General features: G+C 34.9%; 2 protein-coding genes across 4 annotated transcripts in view; one reads left to right on the forward strand and one right to left on the reverse strand.

Annotated features, from left to right (window-relative positions):
• The window catches only part of ADK (adenosine kinase), a 511,842-nt gene that overhangs the window by 286,234 nt on the left and 201,905 nt on the right, over positions 1–23,703 (reverse strand). The window lies entirely within an intron of this gene.
• On the forward strand, positions 16,571–17,064 carry LOC132350720 (proteolipid protein 2-like). The gene has a single exon (XM_059900147.1). It carries the CDS (start codon positions 16,571–16,573, stop codon positions 17,027–17,029), a length of 459 nt encoding a protein of 152 aa, XP_059756130.1. The 3' UTR covers positions 17,030–17,064.

Consider the following 23,703-nt stretch of genomic DNA (forward strand, 5'->3'; position numbering starts at 1 on the left):
AATTAGAAAAGATATGGATCAACTGTCCAAATTTCAACTGAAGATAAAAACAACTAAATTATAAAAGAAAAAAATGAGACAGTGCTGAGTCAGAAGGCCTAAATATCTTAATGAAAAAGTTGGGCAATGCTAAAAATCCTTCTAAGGACAATATACCCTTTTTGTTCCACTTCTCAAAATTCTAGGTAGCAAAAATGAATCTGGCACATATGAAAAGAATTACATAACACCATCATGTGAGATTTAATCCCAGGAATGCAAGGTTGGCTTAACATCCCAAAATCAATTAATATAATAATCATATCAATAGCACAGAAAACAAAACTCACATGATTATGACAACAGATGCAGAAAAAGCATCTGGCAAAATCTAACACTGTTTCAAGTTAAACAGACTCAGCAAACCAGTAATAGAAGGGAACTTCCTGCATATAATAAAGGGCATTTAAGAAAAACCCACAGTAAACAACATAGTGAATGACGGGATACCTTTGCCCTCAGACGAGGAACACAAGGATGTCTACTCTCACCACTTCTCTTCAACATTATACTAGAGGCCTACAGGTGTCAGTCAAAGCAATTAAGCAAAATAAATAAATAAGTAAGTAAATAAATGTCTTCCAAATCAGAAAGGAAGAAGTAAAACTCTATTTGTAGATGACATATTTAGTACATAGAAAACTCTAAAGAATTCACTGAAAAATATTAGAACTGATAAATGAGTTCAGAAAGGTACAGGAAACAAGATCAATATTTAAGTAATGAATTGTGTCTCTATACACTTGCAATGAACAATCCAAAAATGAAATTAAGAAAACAATTCAATTTACAATAACATCAAAAAGAAAAAAATATTTGGAAATACCAAATATTTCCTTTAACATGCAAAACTTATACTCTGAAAATTCAAAACACTGTTGAAAGAATTTAAAGATCTAAATAAATGGAAAAACATCCCATGTTATGAATCAGAAGACTTCACACTGTTAATACGGTCAATAATACCTATATTGATCCTAATTAGAGTCCAAGCTGTATTTTTTGTAGAAATGAACAAGCTGATTCCAAAATTCATGTGGAATAGGGATGGGGGAGGACCAGGGAGTGATAACTAAAGAGTATGGGGTTTCTTTTTGAGGTGATGAAAATGTACTAAAATTGACACTGATGGTAGCTACACATATCTATGAATATACTAAAAACCATGGAACTGTACCCTTTAAATGATGAAATGTATGGTATGTGGATTATATTGCAATAAAACTATTTTTTAAAGTAGAATGAGAACAAAGGTTTAAAAAGTTAAAGAACAGTTTAAAGGTACCAAGGAGCAGTAACATTTATGCTAAGTATATGTTTTACTGTTCTTTAAGTCTTCAAAAATTTGAAAATACACATATAGCAACAATTAACCACAACAGCACAAACCTGAGCACACTGGTCTTGCACTGCATATTTCTGTACTAAGGAAGTTCATAAATAAACAACTGTCAAACAATTTTCAATAAAATGACAGCCAAATAAATAAATATACAAAACTCCAAGAATAGTTACTTGTATTATGTAAGCAACTGCATGACATGGTGAACTATTAGGAGAGCTAACACATGGTGGATTTTGCAATAAGTAAGTCCAAACACATATAAAACTCTGAAAAGGGCATAAATAGACAGCAAAACAAATGAACAAACAAACAAAACCAGAGACAGCAAGAAGCAAAAGTAATAATTTCAAAAATTATTTCTGTGTGTAAAATACACTATGGCAAGTATAAGAAATTTTGGCAAAAGCATAGTAAAAATTAAAATTTAAATGATTTTTGACATTACTTTGAAAAGAAAGTAAGACAGACATTACTTTGAATATACCTGTGTTAGTATACTACCAAAGAGAAGGGAAAAAACTGTAAGTAGAAAACTGTAACTTTGGATGTCACAAAGGCTATAGCACAAGAAAATGATGACAAATGTTCATCAATCAGGTCATCATAAAATTTCTCTCATTCTAAATTTCTGACATAAAGCATAATGGTAGGGCATCACTGGTGGCGCAGTAGCTGAGAATCTGCCTGCCAATGCAGGGGACACGGGTTCGGGCCCTGGTCTGGGAGGATCCCACATGCCGCGGAGCAGCTGGGCCCGTGAGCCACAACTACTGGGCCTGCGCGTCTGGAGCCTGTGCTCCGCAACGAGAGAGGCCACGACAGTGAGAGGCCCGCGCACCGCAATGAAGAGTGGCCCCCGCTTGCCGCAACTAGAGAAAGCCCTCGCACAGAAACGAAGACCCGACATAGCCAAAAATAAATAAATAAACAAATTTTTTAAAAAAAGTTTATTTTAAAAAATGGATAATGGTAAATGTCTAATGAATAGAGTTAATTACTAAGAAATATTTTTTATGGAAGAAGGTTGACTATTTTTTTAAAAAGTATTTGAAAGACAGCGTCCAATGTTCTACAGATCATATTAATCCTGGTATAATTATATTTTGCAAATGGACAATTAAATATTGATTAAATAAATTGCTCCTATAAAAATTTGCCACTCATTTTAATTTTTCAAAATTATGTACTTATTTAAAATTGGTAATACACAGCATGTTATAAAAATGATTAAAACAGTAAGAAAGCACATTGAGTGGAAAAAAATTCTCCCACAAATAGCAATTCCTTAGTTTTCCTCCACTGGTTGCCAGTTTTATATATATTCTTCCTGAATTTCCATTTCTATTTGAGTTTATTTCTTGACTCTATTTTGATCCCCCAATGTTAATCTATGTACCTAGATTATATATATACATTGAAACTATATATCCTAGATTTTCCAAAATAGCCCATATTTCTATTCACTTTATCAAAGCAAATGGGACATATGCCCTCATTTTCATAAAAGATCTATTTGCTTACAGTTTTGAATAGTAACATTCAGAGTTCCCAAACTAGGAACCAGAATACATCTTCTGAAACCTTGTTTAAAAAATATTTTAAGGGACTTCCCTGGTGGTCCAGTGGCTAAGACTCCGTGCTCCCAACGCAGGGCGCCTGGGTTAGATCCCTGATCAGGGAACTATATTCCACATGCCTCAACTAAAGATTCCGCATGCCGCAATGAAGATCCCATGTCCCGCAACTAAGACCTGGTCCAGCTAGCTACATATATATATATATATATATATAAAATATTTATTTAAATATTTAAATGAATAAATATTTTTAAAAATATATTTTAAGAATGAAAAGTTACTAGGTGCAGAAATGAAAACTGTCATACTTCTCAAACTGTCAAAAAATATATGGGAATATAGGGAAACAACCAAGTTTTTCTCATATAATATAAACAATGCAAAATTCAGATACACAATGAAACACTGAAAACATTTCCTTAGATTATTAACCAGTATTTTATACCTTTTCTTTCCCTCATACCAAAAAACACTATTTTTTCTGGTCAATAGATCTGAATCCTAAAATTACACTTAATAAATATAAATTTATATATATATATATATTTTTTAACAAACCAAAGATAATTTATAGTAATAGGATGTTAATATCAGCTCAAATAGTTTAAATTCCCTCATATGTAGGTGAAAAATGGCTCTTCAAAATGGAAGGGAATTTCACCAACTGGTTTAAAAATAACAGTGAAATAAAGAGCAGAAGAGACAAGACTACTTACTGTTGACCTCTGGGCTTCCTTCAATATAAAAGTATTATAAAGCAAAGAGTAAGCCAGCATTGATATAATAAAGGAACCTCCACTTTAATAAATCATTTTTTTAGGAAAAGGAAGTCTGCAAAATCTGAGAAAGCAATTTATCTTCAGGTGAATAAAATGAACAGCAACTGATCTTGTACCCAGGGAGTGATTCTTCTTCTACCAGTTACAAATACATCTCTGTTAAGCATCACTAGAATAGGCTGGGTGGTCTCCTGTTTTAAATAGTTGATTCACACATTTAAGATTTAGGATGTATTCTGAAATTTTATGCCAAATGCCACTGTCTCAGTTGGCTGATTAACTTGCCCATTATCTGGTCACGTTGTACGTCTGTAAAATGAATCCAACTTGGTATAGGAGCATACCTGAGTAGCACCAAAGACAGATTTTGGGGGAAAGAGGAGTGTCAGAAGTAAGACCTCCACAAGAAAGTCACATTTAAGCTGAGACATATGAAATGGGCACAAATTGGTCAAATGAAGAAAAAGAATGTTACAAGAAGAGAAAATTACATGTTTATATCAGTGAGATGGGTCACCCCCAAAAGTTTCGATTTATAGCCTAGAATTCTGAAGACATCATGAGTGTCCTCTAATATAGTCTATAAAGGAGTTCATTTAAAAAATAAAACTATTCTAATTATATTTGCAATCTTGAAATTCTGTGAAAAGGTTGAAAAAGTAACACCCAAGGGAAAAATAGTTTACAAAATTAATTTTCATACAATTAGTTTCATAGTCTTTTAAGCCCTAACTTTAAAAAAAATTTTAAGTACGTATCATGAGATTATTCTGTCATGAAGAAATAATCAGCTTAAATATAAGACATAAAGAATGTCAATAAATAGAACATACTGAGTGACCAAATACTAATTTTAGATTCACAAGAAGTTGCAAAAATAACATAGAAGGCTCCCACATTACCTTCCCCCAGCTTCCCCTAAAGATAACGTATTACATAACCATAGTCCATTTTCAAATCCAAGAACTTGACATTGGTACAATACTAAACTGCAGTCCCCATTCAGATTTCACTAGTTTTTACATGCGCTCTCATTTCTGTATGTGTACAGTTTATGAGATCTTATATGCTGTATGGGTTTGTGAAACCACTACCACAATTAAGATATAGAACTCTTCCATCACCACCAAGAAAGTCCCTCGTGCAACTCCTTTATATTCACACTATCTACCTTTCACCTTCATCCTTAACCTCTGACAACCACTGTAATGTTTTCTAAGACTGTAATTTTTTTTTCATTTCAAGAACATTATATAATTGGAATCATACAGAATGCAAATATGTGCCATTGGCTTTTTTCACTCAGTGTAACTTCCTTGAAATCCATGCAAGTTGTCTGTAGCAATATTTTATTCCTTTTTAAAGCTGAGTAGTATTCCATTGTACAGATGTATCACAGTTTGTTTATCCATTCACTTGTTGAAGGTTATTTGTATTGTTTCCAGTTTGGGGCAATAACAAAGTGCTATGACTATATGTGTAGCAAGTTTTTGCGTGAACGCAAGTTTTCATTTCTCTATGACAAATGGTCAGGAATCTGACTGATGAGTCATGAAAATGTATGTCCAATTTTATAAGAAATGCCAAGCTGTTTCCAGAGTGGCTGTGTCATTTTACATTCCCACCAGCAATGTATGAGAGATCCAGTCATTCTGCATTCTCATCAGCACTTGTTACTGTCATCATTTAAAAATTTTAGCTAATTATCACATGTTCTAAATTTGCACTCTTCTGATGGCTAAAGATATTGAAAATGTTTTATATGCTTATTTGCCATCTTATGTATCCTCCTTTATCATTTACCATTTTAACATTACCTGAAAAGGGAATATACAATATTTCCAAGTGTGTAGTTAATAAGCTCTTTTACATAGTATGAGAAGGATAAATATACAAAAAGTTAATGACGCTTTATGAATAAAAAGTGGAGACAGACACATAAGTACAGAAAATATAATCTAATTTATTTAGAAAATATCATTATAGGGATCATTTGATTAAAGCTATTTATTATGATAACCCAGAAAAGGGACTTAAAAGTCATAGGGCACGCATCAGATGCTGTCAGTGCCCCTCCCATATCCTTTGGACCTAACAATTTCCCCTGGCTCCAGGCTTCCAAAAGCTAGAAGCTTCCTCTCTGTGCCAGAGGGATTTTCTCCTGAACTGGTGAAAGCTGCTATGCCCACCTGGGCACTAGGCAGGTGCACAGCCTTCCAAATTGCACTCCACAGCCAATAACAGGAAATATACTTGCATTTCCAGTGAGTTAATTCTGAAATCGATTTCAACATTGATTTTTCTCAAAATTTCCCCACAGGATAAAGCCCCAGTAACTTATCGTGGTAGTTCGATTAATGACTTTTTATTAGCTGCTTTGTGTTCCCTGAATCACCTCCTGCCACCCTTGCCAAAGTTACCTACATCTTCCAAATTGGCTACTTGTTTTAAAATCCTTGTTCTGGGTTCTGCTGCTGGGAAAACCTATAAAAATTAAACCACCCACAAAAACAAAATAAGTCTCATTAAAAATAAAAACATTTAAAAAAAGTAGTGACAAAAAAGTAGTGACAGTAAGATGTATAAATTTTCCTTTATCTATTTAATCTTTCTTCTTATTACTATTAAATAAAGTCACTACTACAGAACTCTTCAACTGTAAGTTAACAGCACTTTGCATACTGGAACAATTTCTAATATGTAAATTAAATCAAAATTCAATAGTGAAAATTTATAGATGCTTATGACTACAAATGTAAGAAATTTTCAACCTGTGAAATGTAATAATTTCAACTTCTAGATTCAATGTAACATGATTATAGAGAACACAGAAAACAAACACATCAAGGGTTATTAGAAAGCTGCAGTAATCAGGGCAGCATATTGGAGACAGGATAGACATATAGATCAATGGAACAGAACACATAGTACAGAAAAACAACCATATAATTGATTTTTGAAAAAAGTACAAAGGCAATTAAAGCTATTTAAAAAGACTTCAGGAAAGGGTACTGGCTGGAACAAGTGGATACCCATATGCCAAAGTGGGGATTAAAAAAAGAACACTGTTCCATATCTCATCCTACAAACACAAAAATTAACTCAAAATGGAACACAGACCTAAATGTAAAAACTAAAACTATAAAATTTCTAGAAGAAAATATAGAAGAATATCTTTCTGACCCTCAATTAGGCAAAGAGTATCACATAAAAACATTATCTGTAAAAAACAGACTGATAAATTAGTAAAAACTTCTGCTCATTGAAAGATACTGTTAAGAAAATTAACAGACAAGAATATAATGGGAGAAAATACTTGCAAATCATATATCTGACAAAAGACATATTCAGAAAATATAAACAAATCTCAAAACTCAATAATAAAATGAACAACACGATTTTTTAAAAAGATCTGAACGCTGCTCTAAAGAAGATACACAGATAGCAAAAAAAAATAAAAATATGTTCAACATCATTAGGAAGTGTAAATTAAAACAATGAAATACTACTTTACCCCTGTTACAGTGAATAAATAACAAAAGCTAACAATACCAAGTGCTGGCAAGAATGTGAAGCCAATAAAACTGTTCATACACTGCTGGTGGGAATGTAAAATGATACAGCCACTTTGGCAGTTCCTTATGAAGCATGTGATCCAACAATCTTACTTCTAATGGAATGAAAATGTATGTCTGTATAAAGAAATTTATACAGAAATGTTTATAGCAGATTTATTAGTAATCACCAAAACTGGAAACAATCTAAATATTCCTCCATTGGGGATGGATATACAAGTTGCAGTACATCAACATGACGGAATACTACTCAGCCATAAAAGAAACAAATTACGGATACTCAACAAAAGGGATGACAATCTCTGATGCACTTATGCCAACTAAACGAAACAAGATTCAAAAGCTATGCACTATATGATTCTATTTACACGTGTCAGGAACTCAAGTGAGTTGGAGAGAGGCAAGCTGCCAGGTTTCAGAGTAGTCGATTAAGACAGTAAGCCAGGGAATTCCCTGGTGGTCCAGTTGTTAGGACTCTGCGCTTTCACCGCCCAGGGTGAGGTTCAATCCCTGGTCGGGGAACTAAGATCGCACAAGCCTCGCGACAAAAGAAAAAAAAAAAAAAGACAAGCCAAAGTGAAAGTAATAATTAAGTCTTTCATCACTTACTGTAATACTATAAGAAAGATGGTGAATCGGAGAAAGTGTCAGCTCCCCACTGCTCCACTTTCCCCCAAGGACCAGTACACTGGTCAAGGATCAGGTGAATCTGCACAGATGCGGGAGTTGTTTCACTGCCAAGGGAGCCCCCAAAAAAGGGTCCTGCAGTTTTAAGACCCTGGGTCTGGGGTAAGATGGAAGGGGGAGAGCTAGGTGTAGAACAGTATTGAGTTCTAAGTCACAGTACAGAAAGGTGTCTCCAAAGTTCTTTGTCACTTCCCTAATAAAAAAGTCTTGACAGAGGCATCTAAGCCAGGCCTCAAAGAGAAGCCCCAGATAAAGGGGCCTCCAAATGAAGGTGCTTGGGCTAGGAATACTGACATGTGTAAGAGCATAGCTGGCCAGGTGGGATGAGTCCTTGACTGCAACTCCCTTCAGAGACAGCAATTCATTGGCTTTACACCAAGCCTGGTGTGGGGAAGGCAGCTTTCCCACATAAACCCCACCAAGTAAAACCTTTGTAGATCCCTATGATTGGCCTGAAAAATCACACACAGGTTTTTGGCCAGGAGCTAAATTCATCAATATGAAACACTGGAAAATGCAAAACTGTAGAAACAGAAAACTATGATATGGAATTTGATTTTACCTTGTTTTAAAAGCTAACAACAACAAGAAAAAAGGTTTGATGCTGATTCACAGACAAGGGCAGAAGACACGAGACCCCTGGGTGAAAGGCAAAAGATTATATTTTACTCAAGTCAAGGCACACGAACATGGGCATATTCGCACCAGTTCCCCTTGCCCCAAGTCCTATGCAGGTAACAGGATGGTTCAGATAGATGCTATGTATGCACTCACTGGGTTTGCACTGGCAGGTGAGGAACATAAAGCTTGGGGAATCTACCAATTTTATAGCAAACAGTAACTAAGTCTGCTCTTTGTCTGGGGAGAGACAGTAACCTCATGTTTTAAGTCCACCAGCTATATAAATAATACTGAGAAATGTCCTAGGAAAGAGAGCAGTCAGAGCCTTACAGTCTTGGCACACCAAGCAAGGAGGTCTGTCTCTGCCAACAAAAACAGAGCAGTGATCGCTAGGAGCTGCGGTGGGGAAAGGCTGACTACAAAAGAGCACAGGGGAAGTTTTAGGGTGCTGGAACTAAAACATATCTTGCTCCTGGTAGTGGCTACATGACTGTGTGCTTATGTCAGAACCTATACAACTGTACATTAAAAAGGTCAATTTTATTTTATGTACGTTACACCTAAAATTTTTTTATGCAAAACAATACTGGGGGAAAAAAGGTAAATCTTTTAAAAAAGAAAAGGAAAGGATACCTAGGACTTTGTGGAAACATCCCCAGTGGCCTTTTCTCCATATGTCTTCTTTCGATTGCCAACTACTTAACAATGTTTCCAGCATTCATTTAAAGTTAATAAATTAAACACTTTTAGATATATTTAAATCACCTATTCAGACTTATTAAATCAGAACTCACAGTTTCTAAATCTCTTGGTTTTTACAATAATTTCTGAGAAAGAAAATAGCTTAAATTAAATTTGTAAAATAAATTAAAAATATAGTTCACTGTTGCCTTTCAGCTTTCTAAATTAAGATATCCAAAATACCATAACATTTAGCAAGTTTCCCTTCACCCTCCCTACCAATATTAACTGACAAACAATAAATTTTCAAAATCATTAAATTGCCATTGTTCATGTTTCTCCTGTTGACCAGTGATCTAAACATTCATTTTAGTTAAGAAGGTTTTTAATAGAATGTAACATCTGTTTTATGTTACATGGGAGACAGCAAAATTCTTCCTCTCTGACTGGATTATTAATGGTCGTGCCTTCTATGGAGTTATTCTCTTCATCCGCATCCCCACACTAGCTCTCTAAAGTGCAACATACCCCCTGATGTAATACATTTTCCTGCTAACTGTACAATACTGTAGACACCATAACTTTAATGTGACATGCTGGTATTTCTTTTTTAAACCACAAATGCATTTCTTATTCTTGATCACAAATTTAAATTTCCTGTATATTCCCAGCCCACCAGGCATTTTTTGTTTAAAACTGCTGAATAAAAATAGGTGAATTCAATTTTTTGACTTGTCATCTCATTTTTTTTATAGACCTCTCTCCAACTCTTAGAATGGAAAAGTGAAAAGATATTTCTTTTTATCCTTTTACTATTAAATCAACTTAAGCTTAAAACACTGTAAACTACTTCTACTCCTTAAGAGTGATATAAGTCCAGGACACACATAAAATTATTTAAAATAATATGTTTGCATTAAATTCAAGACAAATACCTTTAATAAAGGCATTCTTCAAGTGTTCATCTCTATAATTATTTTAACATGAATATCTTTTTGTTTTTATCTTTAAAAAGTCCTCAAATTTGACATATATTCCTCATTTTATTTCTGAGGTTTACATCAAGATTTGAGACCATCTTAACATTTCACTGATTAAAACCAAAATAAAATAATATGCCAAATGGAGTTTTTGTTGTATTTCTACTACCTTCAGTTTTTCTTGTACAATATTTTGTCCTTTATGAATGAATTCTGACAAAATTGAGATAAACCACGTAACTATTAATGATTCTCAATTAGTTCTTCTGTTCATTTCCCTTGCCTAATTCTAAGAAAACTACATATGGTTTAAACCACTGGTATTTTTTGCTTTCTGCCAATACACAAACCATCCATTTTTTGTGTTGAAAACACTCCCATGAATAATTATAATAGTCTCCAAAGAGACCAGATGGTAATAAACACTAGAGCAGATTTGGAAGCTAACCATAAATTTACCTTTTCATAGTCTCACCATCATAATATAGTTCTTTGTGCTTATACCATTAAAAAAAAAATACTGGTGATAGAAACAATATATACTTTGCACTTAAATAAAAAGATACACAGTAATGTTAAGGTCTTTCATAACTATATATACCTCCCTCATTTCATATTGTTATCATCAACAATTTTTAAGAGAGCATCAGCTTGATAGAGTATGACATTACTAATGACATTATATAGTAAATTTTTACATTAGCAAAATTACTATTAAAGTAAAACTTAAGAAATGTGATCCAGCTAAAGGCAACAAACGATTTCAAAGTTAAAGAAATAGAAATATAGGCTAATGTTACATAGAATTACCACTGATTTTTATTTTGTTATTCTTCTGGGATATTAAATTATTCTGGCTTTCCTACTTCAATTGAAGTAGAATGACTTAAATAATCATTTATCAATATATTTATTTTAGAGTATCATATTTCTGAGAAATAAAAATTAAGAATGGTTTTCAAAACTAGAAGCATGATACGAAACTTTCAAAACACATTGTGGTATATAAGATTGAAATTCAGGCATTTCCCTGCATCTGTAAAAAACAAAAATTAGCCCAAGAATTAGCTTATTTTTGTACTTTTTGATGTAAGCTACAATAGTAAATTATATTAACTATATTTTCTGTATGCATTGCAATATTGCTACCTGTAATGTTTCTGGTATTAAATTATTCTTACAGCTCAAAGCAATAAATATATAAAGTCACATGGCAATGGAAGGATAGAGACAGAAAACAAATAGAAATAAAAATAAGAGGAAAGAAAAAGTACGCTTAAATAAAAACAGGAAATATGAAAGGGGGGGTGGTGGGGGAGAGACTGCAGAAAACCAGAATAAAAACAATGGCTGTCCAAAAGGTATTTATCTTTTTGGTTGCTATTGTAAATGAGGTTTATAGTTTGTTTATCCCGTCTATTAATTTAAGCACCTAAATATTTTAATTTTAAATCCACCTAATTTATTAATTCTTTGTTTACAACAGTATTCACTTCATTCTATTGGGGTTTTCCACAACAGACTCAACAAAGGTAGTGTTAATTTTATTTTCCTATTTTATCTATAAAATATGATATTGGCATTGGAGTTGAGAGAGACAGATTCTACTAAGAAAACATATATCTATTTTCTTTAATGGAAGTTGTTTTAGCATCTCCATAGAAGATCCTATTTCTCTTTTGTTTTATTGCTATGAGACCAAATTACAGATTTTGTAACTCTGAACCATCCTTGCATTCCCAGAATTAACTTCTCAACTTGGTCACTGACAATTATTAATGTGGTACTAAATTTATTTCCAAATATTGTATTTGGGCTTTTTTTCACAACAGTCATAAATAGTATTAATCTATACTTTTAGTTTTATGTTTCCTTATTTTTCTTTCTGCTATCCTTGTTGGGTTATGGTATCAATGGGAGACCAGCTTGAAAGAAAAGAATCTAGAAGGGTTTTTTTTCTCCTATGCTGCCCAATGGTTTAATTATCTTAGAATAATCTGATGTTCACAAGTCTGGTGTATTTGCCAAGTGAAGTCACCTAGGATTTTTACTCTTGTGGAGAGGAGGTTCTTTGATAATCTGCTCTATTTCTTACATGAGCATTACACCACACAGATTTTTCTCTTTTTAGAATGAATTTTGGTAATTTATTTCTCTCAGAAAATAGTTCACTCCATCCAAGTAATTCATGTCATCCAGAGAAATATAAATGTAAACTTTCAATGAGATCTTACTTTTTTCACATCATACTGATAAAGAAGACCCTGATTATATTCTGAATTGGTAAGGATGTATTAAAACAAACATATGCATTCAGTTCTGATAGGAATAAAAATTGGTAAAATGTTTTATGTGGACAAATTTGACAATTTGTATAAAAATTTACCATGCTTATGCTTTCAGCCAGCAATTCTTATTTCTAGGACTAAATTATAAACATACACAGATGGAAGGGACGTCCCTGGTGGTCCAATGGCTAAGACTCCGCGCTCCTAACGCAGGGGGCCCAGGTTCAATCCCTCGTCAGGGAACTAGATCCCACACGCTGCAACTAAGAGTTTGCATGCTGCAACTAAAGATCCTGCATGCCACAACGAAGATCCTGTGTGCTACAACTAAGACCTGGCACAGCCAAATAAATAAATATAAAAAAACAAAAACAAAAAAACCTATTCAGATGTAACCTTCTATGTGACTCCCACATAGGAAAAAAAAAAGATATACAGATGGAAAATGACATGCATATTAAGGTACTCCTAAAATATCTTTGTAAACCATCTAAATGTTAAACAGTAAGAGATTCATTAAACAAATTATAATACTGGGACTTCCCTGGTGGCGCAGTGGTTAAGAATCCGCCTGCCAGTGCAGGGGGCACAGATTCAAGCCCTGGTCCAGGAAGATCCCACATGCCGTGGATCAACTAAGCCCATGCGCCACAACTACTGAGCCTGCGCTCTAGAGCCTGTGAGCCACAACTACTCAGCCCGCATGCCACAACTACTGAAGCCCACGCACCTAGAGCCCATGCTCCACAACAAGAGAAGCCACCACAATGTGAAGCCTGCGCACCGCAACTAGAGAAAACACGCGCACAGCAACGAAGACCCAACGCAGCCATAAATAAATAAATGAATAAATTTATTTATTTATTAAAAAAATTATAATACTATCATAGAATGGACCATTATAGTCATTAAGAAGAATTAGCCATATCTATTTCATACTGGTATGGAACAATCTCCAAGATATACTATTAAGAAAAAAAAATCAAAATACAAAACTGTGTATACAGTGTAACATATGCAGAAAATATACATTAATAGATATGCACATAGCTGTAAAGAAATAAAATATTTCTGGAAGAACACAAGAAACTTGTTACGGGAATCACATCTAACTATGTGAACTGGGTGAGCAGAGTATGGGCACAGGAAGAAAATCTACTTTTCCCTACATACTCTTGTACTTTTAAAATTTTGGACTTTGTGCCTCTTAGTTATCTGTTGCTGCCAAACACAGTGAGTTAAAATAAGAAACATAACATTATATAGTTTTTTTTATGGGTCAGGAATTTGGGAGTGGTTTAGCAAAGCAGTTGTGTCTCAGGGTATCTCATTAGGTTATGGTGACTGGGGCTGGCTCCTGCACATGGCTAGCATGTTGGTGCTCGTTGGTGGTAAAAAACTTTAGTTCGTTGTCATGAGGGCCTCTCCATAGGCTGACTGAGTCTCCTCATGACAAAGCAGTTGACTTTCTTATTATGGGCATCCAAAAGAAAATAATGTGGAAGCAACAATACCTAGCCTCAGAAACAGCCCATCATCAATGCCACACATCAATGCACATCATCAATGCCACACACAATTCTAACACATTCTATTTGTTAGAAGCAAGTTACTAAGTCTGGGCATACTCAACAACAGGGAAATTAGGCTCTACCTTTTAAATGAAAGAATGTCAAAGAACTTGAGAGAGATACTTTAAAAACCAAAACATGCATATTGTATTTTGGTAAATACAAATAGAGTAACATTAGAAAATTTAATTAAAAGATGTATTTAATTCTGTGGAAGACAAACTTTTTTTGACTGCATCACACGGCTTTGTGGGATCTTAGCTCCCCAACCAGGGATTGAACCCAGGACCTCAGCAGTGAAAGCACTGAGTCCTAACGACTGGACCACCAGGGAATTCCCAACAAACTTTTATCATTAATCAAAAGGATGACAGAGAGTACTGGGAGATTTAACTTTTATGAAATGACAACACATACTTCAATCCCTACATTTCTATGTAAAATCCCACCCATAACACTATACTTCTGAGAAGTCACAGTAGGTAGAGCAGCAATTTAATAAATGTGTAACTAAAGGACTATTTTGAAAATGGCTCTCAACAGTGCAATATATCCATGTGTACCACCTATTCATATAAATATGTTGTGAAAACAATGAGAAATTAAATCACATAATCTTTAATGATGATGATGATACTGAAGTTTAATAACATCAGTGATGCTATTAAAGGTGCTGTGTGCCAGCACCTTACCTAGTAGTACATACTCTTCCTTTTTTTATTTTACATTTCACCCTCACAATCCCAAGTGTACAGTGCCCATTTTACAGTGTACAAATGAGCAAACGGAGGCACAGGAAGGCTAGGAAAACTTGCCCAACGTCATCTACAACGAGAAGTTTGTCATGTATTCTAAATATATGGTTCCCAAAACTAAGTGCCACATTCAAGAAATATACTGTTCTTAGCCCATTTTCCTTCATTTGGAATAATCTTTTTACATTATTTTCCCTAAGATTGTGTTTTGGTGGCTCTGTAAAACTACATGACACAAACTGAATTTACTTTAAAAAAACAAAGCAAACTGTTTTCTCCCCCAAGTTCTCCAATTGTAGAACTAGGTAAACACACACACTGACTCACATACAACTGGAAAACAAAAAAGAGGTTACTGTCATTTTTTTCTTTCTTTACATTTCAATTTTCTAAAATGTGTTCTAAGTTTAACAATTAAAACCATTGAAAAAATGTTAAGAAACCCTACAAATAAGGGGGTATGAGGGTGAAGTATCAACCTGCCACAACTTCCTACATGAAAGGTTTGATTAGACATAGAAGAGCCCAAAGGCTGAGCTTGCTACTTCCACCGACTATACAGTCACTCCAAAAGTACGAGCCCTATCAAGTCAGCTTTGTACATGTCCCCAGCAATGTACATTACTTGTAGTCACTGCTGCTATAAAATTAACCTTCATCCCATAGGGGCCTAAAGGAGATGGTTAAGAATTGATAGTTCCTGCTTTAAAAAAATGCAACACTGACTACGTTATTACTGACTACAATCTTTCACATTTAGTATAATTTTCCTCAGGGTAGGATTAAATCTATAAGTTTGGGGAAGGGAAAATGACCTACTCTAAATAATTTAAAGTACTGCTCTATATACTTAGACTTTCACCATTTCAGACAAATGACACATTTATATAAATGCTTCACAGAGATATTACTTTTTAGTTCCCCGGTATTTTTAGATAAATCACATGGTTCAAATATTACTTTCCTAGGTGAGTTGTATTAGTCTACCTGATGAACATTTCATTCAATTTTTAATATAAGAGAAGGTGACGGGAATTCCCTGGTGGCTCAGTGGTTAAGCATCCACCTGCCAATGCAGAGGACAGAGGTTCGAGCCCTGGTCAGGGAAGATCCCACATGCTGTGAGCAACTAAGCCCGTGCGCCACAACTACTGAGCCTGCACTCTAGAACCCCCAAGCCACAAGTACTCAGCCCGTGTGCCACAACTACTGAAGCCCGTGCACCTAGAGCCCATGCTCCGCAACGAAAAGCCACCGCAACGAGAAACCCGCACACCACAACTAGAGAAAGCCTGTGCAAAGCAACAAAGACCCAACGCAGCCAAAAATAAATAAATTTATTTTAAAAAAAAGAGAGAGAGAAGGTGACAACTGTTACATAAAGCACGAATCTCTAGTGGTCCATAAATATGAATAATTACTATTCTGAACATAACTGAAAGTAATCTGATCTATCTAATGAAACATATTATTTAATTGTGCATATTTGCATAAATTATATGCCATCTTCATAAAGGACTATAACTGGTATTGCTTTCATAAAATCAAACCTCTCCCTTTGCCCTGGGGCCCCCTTCCCGGTCAGATGGCGGGCAAGATGGCTGGGTGTGCACCGTCCTCGAACCCACAAGCGAGCAGATCCTCCGAGCCTCTCAGGACTCCGGTCCACGCCATGGCGGATTCCGAGCGCCTCTCGGACCCCGGCTGCTGGGCCACCTGCTCCAACTTCTCACGCACCCGACAGGGAATTCTCCTGTTTGCTGAAATTATATTGTGCCTGGTGATTCTGATCTGCTTCGGTGCCTTGACATCAGGATACTCCTCCTTGTCAGTGACAGAGATGATCTTTGCTACTCTCTTCTTTGTCGTCTACATGTGTGACCTGCACACCAAGATACAGATCATCAACTGGCCTTGGAGTGATTTCTTCCGAACCCTCGTAGCGGTCATCCTCTACCTGATCACCTCCATTGTTGTGCTTGTTGAGAGAGGAAACCACTCCAAACTCGTCGCAGGGGTACTGGGCCTAATCCCTGCATGCCTCTTTGGCTATGATACCTACATTACCTTCCCCTTGCAGCAGCAAAGACATACAGCAGCCCCTACTGACCCTGCAGATGGCCCAACGTAGGTGAACTCCCTTCATTTCTCTCAGCAACCTGCAAATAACACTGCCATCGAAATAATTCCTCCCAGCTCACAACTGAGGTAAAAGTGCCTTTATCGAGAAAATTTGTCTCCCAGACTGCCAATCAACTCCTCTGGTTATGGCCACCTTTATGGGTGTGCCTAGGTTCCCCTTCCTTCTGCAGTATCCAAACGGAGACACCAGTTCTGCCTCGACAATGCCCCCACCTAAGCCACAAAATGACGGAAGAGGGTCCCTCAGAATTCAAGACTCCAGGCCCCAGGTTGTAACCCATTCCAAACAACCTCCTCAGTGTCCGTGTGTGTGGGGGGGGGGGGGGGAAGGGGGCTCTGTGGAGGAATAAATAAATAATAAGCAGATTATTAGGGGGAAAAAAAAATCAAATCTCTCTAAGTTTCTTATTTTGCCAGATCTCAAATTTTTAAATCCTCAAAATTTTCAGTTTTCTGTTACATGTTGTTAAATCACTTCTAAATACACAAACAGTAAACAGCAAAGTTCTTCAATTTAACTAGACACCACATGCAATCAACCTGCTACGCCTACCAAGAACAGAGCTTCTCAATGGTGAGCTAACTTTCACCCATCCATCCAATCTTCTTCTCCCTTATGTGAAAAGCCCACTGCATAGCCGTTAATTTTCACGTAGAGATTTTGTGAAAGAAGGAAATTATAGCTGTCATGATGGGATGGACAGCAATTACTACCAAGTGAGGTCTATGAAAATGAGGCCAAGGATTGTATCACTGCATACTGGATTCTAAACTCTTTACATGGGAGGGATCCAGGTAGGACAGTAGAATGAGATAAGGCTCCTTAGGTCAATTCTTCATTTTACCTCACAAACTCCATGTATACATGCATACATATTTATCTTTAGGGCCAAACATACACATAGTTTAATTTCAAAAAGAGAAAATATACCTCATCCTATTTACTTTGCACTTATTTCAAATTTCATTAACAGAAGATCAGCCCTTTCATTTCCTAATAATATAAATATTAAACAGGTACATATTTAAATAACTTTATAAATCAATGTGAATACATGCTCCTGAAAATGCCAAAGATGGAATAAGAATATTGACTGGTACAGAAATAAAATTAGAAAATAGGAAGTTACTGGCTCTTAATGGATGGCAACAATGCCTCTGAGGGGGAAAACAAAAGACAAGAAGTAGGGAATAGGGGTTCTCAGTATTTGGTCACCTATAAGCAGCAATGCACAGGATAGTACCTAGGAATCCAGCATTTTGGCTCACTTTCTTACAGTTAAAGATGACTAGCAGGCAAATTAGTAGAACCTGGAAAGTAATATCACAGATTCTCAATTTGACAATTCATTATTATAGATTCCAAAAGTTGATAGTGAACTACAATACGTAGACTATATCTATGAAGAATGAAGAGCAATTTCCTAAGATTTAAGACAGATGCCTGATTCATTTACAAATTCAAAATTTTTATCAATAAGCTGTTATATTCAAGAGCCTATTCATAAAGTACTGTTACAATAAAAACTGTCTTAAACATTTTCTTTTACATAATTTGAATTTCTTCCAGTGGAATCAAGAACATTTTGCAATAATACTCAACTTAAAATTTAAAAAAACCATTATTTTCCTATACGCTTTGTCTTGGATATTATCAACTAAATTCAGGGTTTAATGGGGAACCTTAGATGATTAGCAAATGCTTTAAAATTCCTTATTTATATAGCACAAAATGTACTGTTAAGCAAAATTCAAACCTTTGTTTTAAGCCTCAGAAGTTAGCTAAATTGTTCATTGTTCCAAGTAACAATCACAATGTTATTTTATTCAGTATGGTGGATATCTTATGAGAGCATGTATTAAAAAGAATGTAAACATCTTGAATACCAACTTATAGAAAGGTATTCATTAGGGTCCCACATTTTACTTTATCATATCTATTATTTATGTGACAAATCACCATTGTATTACATTACACGTGTGAGTCCTTCAAATCAGAGATAGTTATATAACTAACTGTATATATAAGCACAGATTTTTAGGACACTATTGAAATGACTGCTTTTACAGAATAAATATAAACTTTTACAACTCCATGAAATAACACCAAAAATCAAACCCAACTAAAATAATAATAGTTTAACAGCACAGCTAAGCTTTTTTGATCATTTACCATGTGCCATGAACCTTCCTAGGTAATTTATGTGTATTACCACATTTAGTTCTCTTAATAAACTACAAGGTTACAGTGTTTTGAGTTATCATCTCATTTTACTTGTGAAGAAACTACTGCTCAAAGAGTTGACGGCCACTCAGTATGAAAGAGAAGAACCAGGTCTAGAATCCAGATCTTTGCCTCCAAAGATTATACTCTTCATTATAAACTTTGTTTATATTGCTGTCAAAATATACCAACGCATGACATTAAAAGAAAAAAATTCAATAATTAGATTAAAATAAATACCTATGCTCGTATAGAAATTATGCTTTTGCCCTGTCAAAACACTAAATAAAATTAATACAAACCAGAGAATCGAGCAGTAAAGAAAAATACAACTTTCTCATATAGGGTTATATCTATTAATCACTTCAATCACTCAAAATGTATTCACTGAAAGTCTTCCAAGTCACAGAGATTATTGGAGATGTTGAGGACACACAGTAGGGAACAAAACAAAGTGCCTGCCCTCATGATGCTTATATTTTAATGAATACAAAACTAATAAAAGAAGGAAAAATATTAAGATAATAAATTATAGCAATAGGCTAAAAAGGGAAAACAATTATGTTACCAACTCAACAACTATTCTTAATAAAATCTGTGAAAATACAAGGATTAGAATTATTCTTCCCTATCATGAAGCATATATCTTTGAGCTATTTCATGAGTTTGTAAATTGTATATTACTTACAGCAATAATTATTGCCTATAAAAAAAAAATCAGAAAATAAAATCTGTCCTGTAGAGACACAAATGAAATCCGCCACCCCACTGAAGTCAGTTTTGTAATATTTATAGATTGATTTCATGGACCACACATGTCTCCAGTCTTTGAATTCCCCTTTAAATAAATTGCAACATCTTACCTGTACACTAATTAGAGTTAAATAAAATTGTTGACATGTGTTCGTTTCATATCTGAGAGTCCCATTTTCCCTTTTAAGAATGTTAGCCTATAAAAGTACTATCATTATTCCCATTTTACAGAAGAGGAAACTGAAACTTGAAAAGGTTAGGTGACTTGGGACTTCCCTGGTTGCACAGTGGTTAAGAATCCGCCTGCCAATGCAGGGGACATGGGTTTGACCCCTGGTCCGGGAAGATCCCACATGTCGTGGAGTAACTAACCCGTACGCCACAACTACTGAGGCTGCGTGCCACAACTACTGAGCACACGCACCACAACTACCGAAGCCCGCACGCTCTACGGCCCACGTACCGCAACTACTGAGCCCGCGTGCTGCCAACTACTGAAGGCCGCGTGCGTAGAGCCTGTGCTCTGCAACAGGAGAAGCCACTGCAATGAGAAGCACACCGCAACGAAGAGCAGCCCCAGCTCACTGCAACTAGAGAAAGCCTGAGCTTAGCAAAGTAGACCCAACGCAGCCAAAAATAAATTTTTTAAAACAAATAAATAAATAAATAAAATATAAATAATAAATAAATAAAACATATTATTAAAGGAAAAAAAGGTTAGGTGACTTGCCCAAGTTTGTACTTGCCCAGCTTTGCTTATTGCACAGCACATTCCCTAAGCCACTACGCTGTGCTAAGCTAAAATTTAGACTATTTTTTTACTTTCTCTCAAGTATCTTAATGCCAGAAGTACCAAAGAAAACAGAAATACTCTAGAAAAGCTTGTCTTAAAAAACATGGCAGTTGACAGTACCACTATGTAATTTAAATGGCAAACACCATATTCATTGCCCAACCAACCAAACAAATGAGACATTTTTCTCTCCCAGAAGAGATTTGACTTTATTTTTCAGTTCAAATAAATATATTAACAAGACATTTATTTTTAAAAGTTCCTGAAATCTAATTACAAAATAGAATGAAAAGGAATGGAATCAAGGCAAGAATTTTATCCCCTGAATGAAATAAGATCCTGCAACTTGTGGTTTTCCTTACTGAAGCACTTGTTGCTTTGCTCTTAGGCAGGAGAGACAATCTCAAACTGTACCCGTGTTTAATGTCATACTGCAGGACAATGCACCACATTAAGGTTCATAAGTGTAAAAGGTATGTTTTCTTTCATAAAGTGGATAGTTTATGATGTGTAGGTGTAGATTTATACTATACAATCTCAGAGCACACCTTAACTACTGAGACAAAACTAAAAGCATGTTTTACTAACAGTGGCAAAAGAATCCCTTAACACAAGACATAAAATAAGGCTTAAGGACAAAAAGCAGAAAGAAAAGAAGAAGGAAAGAGAAAAGAGGAGGGGGAGATAAGGAAGGAAGAGAGAAAATATAGGTTTTGCTTTACATTAAAGAATCTGACTTAACATAGAAGGATATCACGAACACATTAAAAATATCCTTCAGGAAAACAAAACACTACTTTCTTCACCTTAGTTTAGCTACTAAAATCTCTCACAGCCTTATTCAACAAAGAAAAAGATTACCAAAGAAGGGAGGTGTTAATTCATACTTAAATTTTTCAATTGCAAGGAGAAATTCACAATTTTAATACTCAGCTTTATTTTGTAAGACCTAAGTTACTTAAAATTATTCATTAATCTTAAAATTGGCACTAAAAGGAACCTCCTCTTTAGTGACATAAAGGTTTGGCAAGACTCTGTGTTGTATCACCGTCTGCCACATCCTGCTCTGATATTTATAAATGTAGTTGTGCTATTGACAGTTCTGCAACTGCTCCAGGTGTAAGGCATTAGAAGGGAGAATTCTCTTTGATCACTCCAATGTCGTTTCTTCTCTTTAGATCTAAGCAGTCTGCACTGTTCCCAGATTCCGAGATATATCTACTAAAATGCCTTTTAATCTCTATATAGTTTTTTCAGGTGAAATAGGTCATAAAAAGAGATAATCAGAATAATATTTATTCATACAGGAAAGCCACACAGATTAACTGTTTTTTTTTTTAAAAAAAAGGTCTAAAAAAGAAAACATGAGGCTCTCAATTTTCATCAATTTTCATTTCTAAATACTATGACTTAATTGGAAATGCTACATGGTTCTTAAAATATCAACTTTACAATTCTGGGTTGAACATGTTTCTATTCATTCAAACATAATTGTATAAACTTTATAAAAAATGTTTTTAGGTACTCAATATACAAAGAGTTTGGGAAAACTTTAAAACACAATTCTGAAAACTGGTTCATTACATGATGTTTGTATGAAAAAAACAATTAAGGCACCCCTCCCCCCTCCACACACCCCAGCAGCCATCCTGTATAAAACGTAAAAATACTGGCACAAGACAGTTCTCTCAAAATTTCATTAAAAACAAAACAAAACAAAACAAAACAAAAGCTTGGTTAAAATTTCACTAGAAGTTAAACATAGAGGCTTATCTAACTGTGAGAGAGATGAGAAAAAGAAAGATTGAAAAGTCAATAATGAGAGAACCAGGTGAGGAATTAGAAGTAAGGATATAAGAATTCAAGTGACCAAGAGAAACATTTAATACTTATGTGAAGAAAAGAATCAAATCTATTACTGATGGATTTATATAAATGATTAAGGAAGAAAATTTGTAATTAGGAACATATTTTACTTCCTGAAGAAAAATGGAGGAGAGAGGGCTATTGGGCAAGGAACCTATACACATTTAGTAGTTTTCAATCAATGATTTCAATTACAGCAAAGAAAGAAGTACTATTTTATCCCTAAGATCTTTGCTTTAAATGAGAAAGAAAAATCTACTTTATTTAGAAAAAATGGCAGTTATTAAAGTAGTAAGAAAATGATTACTCTTTATTATTGAATAGCAAATCATAAAAATCCATATAGCCTCAACACTTTGGGGGATGAGAGGAAGAAGAAATAATTGATTCCAACGATGATCTACTTATACTTCAGGTAACAGACTAAGAAGGCACTTAAAATATTTGATTAGATGCCCAGAACATATGCAAAAATGACTAATTTTTAACAGGTATAGAACATTAGAAAGATCAGTAAATCAATTTGCAGGAAGCTTAATAATGAACTTATATAACTTAAAACAATATAGGAATACCACACGTAGCTGCTCATGAGGCTTCTGAAAAACACGAGTCAGAAAAAAGCATATACTGCCATGGAGCAAAAAGATATCCAAACACCAAAAAAACTGCTGTCCCTCAGAAGCATGAAGGAAAGAGTTGGTTTAATTAGAACTGTATTAAAAATGATGGCTACTTGATTCTCTCTGACAACCTCCAATTCTTCCCAAATTGAAGCAGACTGTAAAAACTGGAGAGAGTATGTGAAATGCTACTCAAATCTAACATATATGGACAAGTCAAAACTGAAGTCCATTAAGGAAGAGAGAGAAATCTCCAGTAAGGAGAGCAATCAGAAGTTTCCAGTTAGAACACCTGGGTTCTAATTCTGATCTGCTTAGTTACCAACCATGGCATTTTTATCTATCTTATATAATCAGAATCCTTTTCATTAAAATGAGATCACATCTTTTTTCCTATTTCACAG

This window comes from Balaenoptera ricei, chromosome 16, assembly GCF_028023285.1.
Source record: "Balaenoptera ricei isolate mBalRic1 chromosome 16, mBalRic1.hap2, whole genome shotgun sequence".
NCBI classification, from domain to species: domain Eukaryota; kingdom Metazoa; phylum Chordata; class Mammalia; order Artiodactyla; family Balaenopteridae; genus Balaenoptera; species Balaenoptera ricei.